We start from the raw sequence: 9,815 nt of genomic DNA on the forward strand, positions 1-9,815 counted from the left end.
AGAATAGAGGTTTTCAAATTTTCTACCCTCAGGACTCACCTGAGATGGCTGAAAATTACTGAGGCCTGCTAGTCACAAAATGGTGGCACAGGGGCAGAGCCAGGCATAAAATGGTGGCAGGCATAAGCAGATTTTGGCATAATCAGCCAAAACAATAATAACAATAATAATAATTTTATCCATCGTTAGAAATTGCTACATTGTGAATCAGCCAAGTTAGAAGATAATTTGAGAAGGCCTTTTATTGCTAGTAGTTCATTTGTATTGTTTTACACACACACACACAACTTCATGAAAAACAAGAGATACTATCTGAAAACAATTACACATTGGGTTATAAAGTGGAGATGGATTTGGCTGAATCACTGAATGTGGTTATTTTTCACCCTTGGATGGTGGCAGTGGTGTGCGTGGGCTATTTTGGGGAGGGGTCATCACATGTGCATGAGCATCCAGCCTCCCTCTCCAAGCCGGGCAGAATCCTCCCGGCCTTTGGGAAATAGGCACCAGGGTAACATGTAGGGGACTAGTCTAGTCCCCCCAAGGGTCCACTGAATGCATGCCAGTGGGTGGTGGCTATCTTTGTGGAGGGGTTTTCACCAGCAAACCCAGAGAAGAAGTTAGATCGAAAGAGATGACTACGAATTCACCCTCTAATGGGACAAAGATAATCCCTTGCTACTGTAAGCCATCCCAGCAGTGAGAGTGTTCCATGAATATTATCTGTACATTTAAGTTTTAGCTCTGCAGTCTGGAGGGCTTAAGAATCTCAGGAGGCCAAATACTGGAATGATACACTGTTCCCCCATGTTTGCTCTTATGTGTGAAAGGAGCAATGCAACAATAGCAGAGTATGAAAAAACTGAATATAGAACCCACTGACATTGTCTAGGGATTTGAAGCCTAAAGTGAAATGTAATTATCCAGGCTGGAGATTTGTTTTGAATGTTCTCAAAGTGACAAAAGGAGCTTGAGAGGTTTGCAGCTCCCAATATTTCTTTAGATTATAGGTTTGCCCTTAATTGCTAATATATTTCAGAGCAATTCCAATTCTCAGCCTTGGCAAAGGAAAGGCACTTTCTGTCTAAGCAGAATAAAGGCCTCTTGATTCATCATCACCAGAAGCTGCTGCTTAGATAGGTATTTTCTCCAGTTCCTCAGTAAATCACTCCAGAAGCACTTCCGTCAACAATGGCATGGCTAAATGCAAATCTCTGCATCCCCATCTCAAATGCAAAATGTTAGTCTAGGTACTCTCTAATATTTAGTTTAGTTATGTTCATTCATTCATTCATTCATTCATTTCTATACCACTCTTCATCCAAAGATCACAGGGCAGTTTACAATATAAAAACACAAAAATACATAACATGATATCAAACAATAATAATAACCACACACACAGTTTCAAAGGCGATAGATAAAACAAAGACCTGGGAGAAGAAAAATGTTTTTTGCCTGGCGCCTAGAGATATGTAATGACTCCCACTTTTCATCCAGGAAACTCAAGGTCACCCTCTCCATATTACCCTCACAACAAATTGGTGAGGTAAAAAGGTAAAAAGGTAAAGGACCCCTGCACAGTCAAGTCCAGTCAAAAGTGACTATGGGGTGCGGTGCTCATCTCACTTTCAGGCCGAGGGAGCCAGTGTTTGTCCACATACAGCTTTCCAGGTCATGTGGCCAGCAGGACTAAACCGCTGCTGGTGCAACGGAACACCGTGACGGAAACCAGAGCACACGGAGATACCTTCCGACGACAGCAGTACCTATTTATCTACTTGCACTGGTGTGCTTCCGAACTGCTAGGTTGGCAGGAGGTGAGACAGAGCAACCTTCTGATTGGCAAGCCCAAGAGGCTCAGTGGTTTAGATCACAGCGCTAAGGGCCAAGCAGGGATTCGAACCCTGGTGTCCCGGGTCCTAGTCTGACACCATGGCCACTGCACCAATATCTATTATTGCCAACTTCATTACGAGCCAGTTGCCTTTTTCTTGTTATTGTCAATATTTGAACCCACTTAGGACATGTGGTGATGGTGGAGGAGGAGGGAGAATCACTTTTTACTTCCATTCCATCAAGTGAGCAAAGTTGCTTCATTTGTGGCCACACTCTGGGCTTTCTAGTGTTAAAGATTTCTTAGCATTTGGTCTTCCAGAAGACCTTGTTTTCTTAGCGAAGAACTGAAGGCTGGAGGTGGATGGTGGCTTTTCCATGAGTGAAAGCTGGCATGGTAAAGGATCGCTGCCCATGCTGTGCAGACTTGTTTATTTTAGTGCACTAGAAGAACCTGAGAAGTCTGTTCGACTGTGACTGTGATGGGACACCTCCCCCGCCACTCGAATGCACATCTCAAGAAATATGGTCTTCAGCATTTCACTTTTACTCCCTGAAAAATATAAACTCTTCATTTTTAAAAGGTATAATAAAATGGATTCCAGGAAGTTTAAAGACAATACTAGAGAAGACTTAAGAGCTGAAATCAGGTGTGGTCATTCAAAGGGCATTTGTGTGGAATTGCTTTCCCATTCTAGTCATCCATCCTGCTTGAGCCCCCCCCTCCTAAATTAGACATGGGAGGTATCCATAAAAGTACAGCCACGTTTATCCTTACACTTTATGCCAATACAGTGGTACCTCGGGTTACAGACGCTTCAGGTTACATACGCTTCAGGTTACAGACTCCGCTAAGCCAGAAATAGTACCTCGGGATAAGTACTTTGCTTCAGGATGAGAACAGAAATCGCGCGGCGGCAGCGGGAGGCCCCATTAGCTAAAGTGATACCTCAGGTTAAGAACAGTTGCAGGTTAAGAACGGATGAATTAAGTTCTTAACCCGAGGTACCACTGTACTTATCCTTATCCCAATGCCAATTGCCTGACATCAGGTGCAGGACAGCAAAAAGCACCTCACAGCACCAAGACTGGAACTAAGCCCTCTTTGAGAGGAAAAATCAGCTGAGGGAATCTCTATTCTCTGAACTTAAGTTTTTGTGGAGGTTAGCCCTACAGCTGGAGGTAAGTGTTGTCTCTGCTGCCTTTTAGAGGATTCAGTACAGAAGATATCCAGAAATTGATGAAGCGTCCTTTTTTAAAAAACAACAACAAAAATAGACAAAAACTGTTCATGGTAGGGGAGTATAGTACTCACATTAAGGATGTCAAAATAAATCTTAGGGTTCAGGTGACAATTGTATAAGCTCCCACTGTCACAGTGTTGCTAATTCTAGCCAGAGGACATAATGTTCAGTAGTGTTTATTATGTTGATTGCCCAAAGGTGGAAGGCTCTACACTCCTGCTTTAGGGAGCGCATAACCCCCTTCAGAACAGGGTGAACTCCACACACTTGGACAGGTGAGCCAGTTACTAACGCTATCTCCAGCTTTTCTGGATTCTCAGGTGTGTTGTTTTTTTACTGACATCCAGTCCATTATCACATCCAGGCACTGATTCTGCCTCATGTATTCTTTCCAGAGAACTACCTTCACAAACTGCTGACTCACACAGTATGTTTTTTCTGTACACACACCTGGCATGACTGAGACTGCTTATATGAAAAAAAAAGAAAAAGAGCCAGATTGTGGGATCAACTCCACAAAAGCTTGTTTTCCACCCATAAATGTTTTGTTCCTAATACACAGTCAATGAGATTAGTTAGGTAATATTCATAAGCGCGTTTTGAAAACATAAAAGGGCTGTGTTAAGTATTCCCCACAGATTATAACATCATTGTTGGGTTTTGGAGCCCACAATGCTTTTTTTGGAATAGCACCAGGAACTAAGTATAGCAACTAATTGATGTTGGGGTGATCTTTCCTCCTCTGGGGATATTGCAGTAAAAGTGGAACAAGGCAGCCTCCAGGGCGGTTCAGTTTTGAAACTGCTCAGTCGGATGCATGTGCTGCCTGGAAGGCTAAGACAGGCTTCCCCAACCGGCTACCCTCCAGATGTGCTGGACTACAACTCCCATCAATCAAAGCCAGGATGATTTCCAAAGCCATTTAAATAGGTCAGGCAACAGACATTTGGTGTGGAGGAGAAGATAGGGTTTGTGCTGTGTCCCTATTTGTTAATTGCAGTTTTCTGTCTGACCATCCTGAATTGTTAACTAAAGTTTGTTCAGATATTTCCCCTGATTAATCATGACTGTTATATGGCTTTGGAACCTTAGTATAGTGCAGTGCTTCTCGAAGTGCGGGTCACAGATGGGTCCAAAAATGTTCCTGGGCAGGTGACGGTCAAAAAATGAGGAGCTTTTTAAAAACTTGCTTCCTCCTCCTCCTCCTCCTCCTCCTTATTATTATTATTATTATTTTCATTCTATACTGCTTTATATTTTTAAGAAATATAAACCTACATCAAATAAAACAATCCCAAATAAAACGTTACCTGAAGAAAGTCAAATATAAAGTACAGTATACGTTCAAAGCAACAGGAAACTAAAAGGTTATCTTAAAGATTTCAAAATAAAACTTTACAAAGGAGGTCAACTACAGAATGCACATTTAAGGCAGCAAAGTTAACAAACAACATACCATTATTCTCATGAGGCTTCTAAACGACAGAGTTATTCCCTATATGTATGTATCATGGTTAAGTTCTATTCAAATACATACTGCTATTAAGAATGGGTGGGGACGCGGGTGGCGCTGTGGGTAAAACCTCAATGCCTAGGACTTGCTGATCGTAAGGTCGGCGGTTCGAATCCCTGCGGCGGGGTGAGCTCCCGTCGTTCAGTCCCAGCTCCTGCCCTCCTAGCAGTTCGAAAGCACCCCTAAGTGCAAGTAAATAAATAGGTACCGCTTTATAGCGGGAAGGTAAACGGCGTTTCCGTGTGCGGCACTGGTGCTGGCTCGCCAGTTGCAGCTTCGTCATGCTGGCCACGTGACCCGGCCTCTTGAGCGGGATGAGCACGCAACCCTAGAGTCGGTCAGGGGTACCTTTACTTTTATTAGGAATGGGCAGTACAGTTGTGCCAAAAATTTCACCAGCATTTCTTGTGACCATTCTTCATCAATAAATGGGACAGCAAATACCACCCACTGGATCAGACCGAAAGCCTATCTAGGTGGGCATTCTGTTCTGGTCTTTATCTCTAAACTGGGCTTGGAACACACAGCATTGCAAACAAAGGATGCCTTCAAAGGAGAAGGACTCTTCTCTGGTGGTCCTGTTCAAATAGAGGATGCATGTAGATGATCCTGGGTAGATTCTTCTTCAGTGCCAACTTCTCTTGCCATTAAAGCCTTAATTCAGGGTGGTGGTAGGGACTTAAAAGGAAAGTACAACAGAGGAGGGTGGGGTCACACATGCACCAGAGAGCAGTGGTGTAGCGTGGGTTGTCAGCACCCGGGGCAAGGCAAGTAATTTGCGACCCCTAACCCGTGGATTTGCGCCCCCTAACCTGTGGATTTGCGCCCCTAACCCTAACCCCCAGATGTTGCGCCCGGTGCAGCCGGCCCCCCTGCACCCCCCACGCTATGCCACTGCCAGAGAGACCAGCTATGTTAGCAGAAAGAGTCCCTTGCGTTCCCTTGGATTAACCTAACCTGTCCTTCCTTTGCACCAGCTGCACTATGGGCAGAAGACGGCTTCCCTGCCTTGCCAGGAGGTGGTCCAGTATTGTGGCTGCTGAGTATTGGGTTGGGATACGAAACGAAACACTCAGCTTAATTTCTCTGATTAGGTCTGAAGCTCATCTTAGTGGCCCTGGACACTGTTGGGCAGTGGAACAGACTCCCTTGAGAGGTTGTGGGCTCTCTTTCACTGGAGGTTTTTAAGCAGAGGTTGGATGGCCATCTGTCATGGATGCTTTTGTTGTAATTCCTGTACTGCAGAGGGTTGGGTTGGAGTGTAGATGACCCTCGGGGTCCCTTTCAACTCTAAAAGTCTATGAGTCTGTGACAAATGATGATAGCTCAGGGCTGGAGCAGTCGTGTGATGCTGGAGATACGTCCAAAAGCAGCTACAGGGTTAGATCAAAACAGTGAAAAGGGCTGTTGACCAAACTAGGGGTGGGGTGGGATGCTGTATGTCAGACAGGAACTTTGGGAAAGGATTTAGAATGGGAGAAATCTGTTGCTCAGCATCTTCAGGCAGGAGTCAGGGAAACCCCTGCCTGAAAGTCCGGAGAGCTATTGCCAGTCAGAGTAGGCAATGTTAGGTAGATGAACAAGACAGGTTCCTGTGGTTGTTCCTTCGTTACAGGAGGAAGTTACTCCCTCCCCCCCCAAAAAAAATCCCAAATTTGGAGCACAAAAAATCTCATTCCTGACATCTTAAGATAGATCTAGGAAAGACCCTTGTATTTCTGGGAAAGACCTACTAGTTCCCCATGCCTGTCCTACAACTAGCACCCCCTGATTCTTGCAGCTTAGATGCATATACGTATTTGAGTAACGCTACCTGCTAAAAGTGACCACTTCCAGCAATAAAACTGCTGAATTAATAATTACGCTCTGAGGCCGGAGTTGCATGTAAGCAATTTAGTTCGGAGGAAATGAGCATTGGAGAGAACTTTCTGCCAACTGTGAAGGAATCTTTTGCCCTTCAGCGTTCTCTCTCACAGGGGATAAACCACCAGTCCTTGGCTCCTTTCAGAAACACCATGACTCTGGAATTTTAAATAGGACTTGCTTGTAAACACAAAGCACCTTAGCTGTCATTTTCTTCTTGTAACAGATTAACAAAACTTGTGTCATGCTGAACTTATGAAACAAAAGGAAAGATGACAGGAAGGGGGGGAGTTGCTGAGAGTAGTCTTTTCCTCATGAAGGTACTTTACTGCAGATGGTGACACAATTTCTTAAATTATGTATGAGTATTTGTAGTCAAATCCCTTATCCAGATTTATCCATCAGGTAGAAGCAGGACCGGTTCCACATGACTCATAATATATCACTTGGTCCCCACAGCACTCCTACTCCCCATTTACTCAGGAGCAAGTTCCATCTGGGCCTAAGATGGGGGTCCACAACATTACTAGGTCCAGGGGCACATTTGGTATCCTAAGAAATTGTCATGGGCGTCTCAAAACACTCATTTCACAGAACCAGTGATGCTCAGATCCCATCAAAAATGGGCAAAACGCCTACACAACCCCCTCCACTTTTTGTAGACATTCAGGTGTCTTTTTTTGTAAAGGAAATGTGTCTGCATTATGGGGACGTTACACATTCTCGGCTCAAACCACAACCTTCCCCAGCTAGCGTGGCAATTGTGAGAGCAAATGCAACATGGCTGAAAGTCACAGACCCCTATTGGATAGTACCTGCGACATCACTCACAACACAACTCCTCCCTGCCATACTTGCCCCATGTCTTGCCTTCAGGTCATGCAACCAGTTACCCAGAAAAGAATTCTGGGATTCAGTTCACACATCATTCAGCCAAAAGGGAGGAAAGCCGCTACTTCAGTTCCTGGCACAACTTCTGTGCTTGTTCCCCCAAAATCCCCACTGAAGGCAGCACTAAAAAACACCTGGTCCCCCAAACCCAAGTGTTCTGTGAACTTCAAAAGGCCACACGTATTCTTTCTTAAAGCTAGCCCAATGCTAGCTCCAATTTTCTTTCCCTGGGGCACAGAGGGCAGCAGAGAGAGATACCATGCCAGTCTCCAAGGAGGGCAAATGCCACTACACATACCTGCTAGCCTACAGATGCTGTGAAGCTGCAGATGATCTCTTACAACACTGTGTCAAACACAACCTTAGCATACTTGAACCCATCTGCTTGGTCATGGGACGGTTTTTCATGCCTGGCTTGAGTGTCCCTTGGAGACTTCCCACGATTTTCTGGCTCTCCCCCCCAGCACAAACTCTATTGTCATCCCCCGCCCCCGCCCCATCTCCCCAGAGAGCCTTTTCATTGTGACGGCAGCTCTTTCCAAACACTCACCTCCTGGACCACTTGGCTGAGGGTCTCCCAAAGGGTCTCTTCCAGAGCACTCCATACAGCTGCACTTTGGTGCTGATATCCAAGGCATCCGAATCGGCAGGTTCCATCGATGGCGAAGGAGACACCGTGTTGGATTTTGAAGTGAACATTGTCGAGGGAGGGAGATGGATTTTTGAGCTGATTCTCTGCCTCTGCTCTGCAGCTCAGGGAATCCGATTAAATGCAATGAACCAGAAGGACGTAACCAGCCGCCCCGGTGGGAGAAACACACAGACACACACACACCAGAGAGGCTGAGGCTGTGCTTTGAATCAATATCTGGACTGCTCAGTGCTCAGTCAATACCTGTCTCCCTGATGCAATGATGATGAGAGCTTCCTGGTGCCATGTGCCCGCTTCCCGATGTGCCGGAGAGATGGAGTGAGTCAACATTCCAGACCAGCCTGAAAACAAGCGAGGCAGAATGAACGCTCCAAACATCGCACAGCAGGCCGAACTCTGAATGTGCATGAGACGGTGGCAAAATGCCCACTGCAGCAGAGGCCGGCACACATTAATACTTAGCATGCATCTGCTTCTGTCCTGTAGACACAGGGTGAGTGTATTTATTTCTCACTATGTATACAAAGGTATACACAATAAACCAGGCTTGCTTCTGTGCCTCTGTAGTGCCTGTTCAATCTTTTAACTGCATAAGCAGACTATTAGTTTATTTTATTTTTTTAAAAAAAAACATTAACCCTCTAGTTCTCTTAACTGCAGCGGAAGAAATGTACCCTATAACAGCTTCCCAGAACTTTCCATCATTCAGAAAGAGGGGGGAAACAGGAAATAATATGCTTTCCGCTTTGGCAGTTGTACTGTGTGGTGATGGGTGATTGATTATATGAGGAATGGTAAAGATTGTCCGGAGCTGTTGAAAGGGTATAAAAGCCTCATGTTCCCCTAGTGCTGTTTTTGACTTCGTTCAGGCTAACATCAAGATTCCTTCACTAAACATGCCATTGATGAATTGTGTGAACCAAATAGCCGAAAGTCATTTATGCTCCCCTTTAGCAATCCCAGGAAATCATGTAACCATCATCGTTCAGAGAGGGGGGGGCAAGTTATTATATCTTGTTCACATCCAAGTATCTGATTCTAGAAACTACATCAGCCTTGCCATTCACGTTGTTGCTTTGCTGGCTTAATTGAGGGCCAGCTCTGAGCTTGCCTTCCCTCACACACCCCAGGGTATGATTTCAGACACTGGCAGGCATCAGGGGTAGGGAACCTCAGGTTGTGTGCTGAATGTGGCCCTCCAGGCCTCTCCATCTGGCCCCCAGGACTCTCTCAGGTCACACCCCTCATTAGCCCTGCTCCGCACCCCTTCAAATGTCTTTGCCTGTCTGGAATTTGCCCTTGAACCTTGATCATCTTGCTTGCTGGCCTGGATCGAGCGTGGATGAAGAGAGGGAGGGAGATCTGTGTGTGTGTGTGTGTGTGTGTGTACACACTGTGTGTGTGTGTAAAGAAACCAGGGCTGTGGGAGAAATTCAATTCAGTTTGCAATTAAAGCTGATTTGATCAAATCCATGCTCCTCGCCCCCAAAGGAAAACCAAAGCATAGCTAAAATTTGCACTTTGCCAAATTTTGTGATGCAGTAGTGAACATGTATGTGTGAACCAGGTCTGCTGTTCTGAACACAAAACCACTTCAGCCTCCTGTAAGACAATGAAAAAGTCGCCAGACTATAGGTTTGTGGGTGGCTGTCTTTTTGGGGAGAGAACAGAGCCCTGAGGTACTCCACAAGTGTGTGATCAGGGGTCCCAAACACTCACCCCCAACACAACTTTCTGGACATGGCCCAGGAGGAAGGAGCGGATCCACTGTATGACAGTGCCCCCAGCTCCCAGTAACTCTAGACGGTCCAGAAGG

At 45.5% G+C, this 9,815-nt stretch overlaps 1 protein-coding gene across 1 annotated transcript in view; it reads right to left on the bottom strand.

The window, feature by feature from the left end:
* Positions 1 to 8,973, bottom strand: part of PLEKHD1 (pleckstrin homology and coiled-coil domain containing D1) — a 195,765-nt gene extending 186,792 nt beyond the window's left edge. Inside the window, exon 1 of the mRNA XM_082225559.1 lies at positions 7,898 to 8,973. Coding sequence (XP_082081685.1) covers positions 7,898 to 8,046 — 149 coding nt within the window. The 5' untranslated portion in view covers positions 8,047 to 8,973. The remainder of the gene's footprint in view (positions 1 to 7,897) is intronic.
* Positions 8,974 to 9,815: the final 842 nt, after the last annotated feature.

Source organism: Podarcis vaucheri (genome assembly GCF_965113315.1).
Source record: "Podarcis vaucheri genome assembly, chromosome: 1".
NCBI lineage: Eukaryota > Metazoa > Chordata > Lepidosauria > Squamata > Lacertidae > Podarcis > Podarcis vaucheri.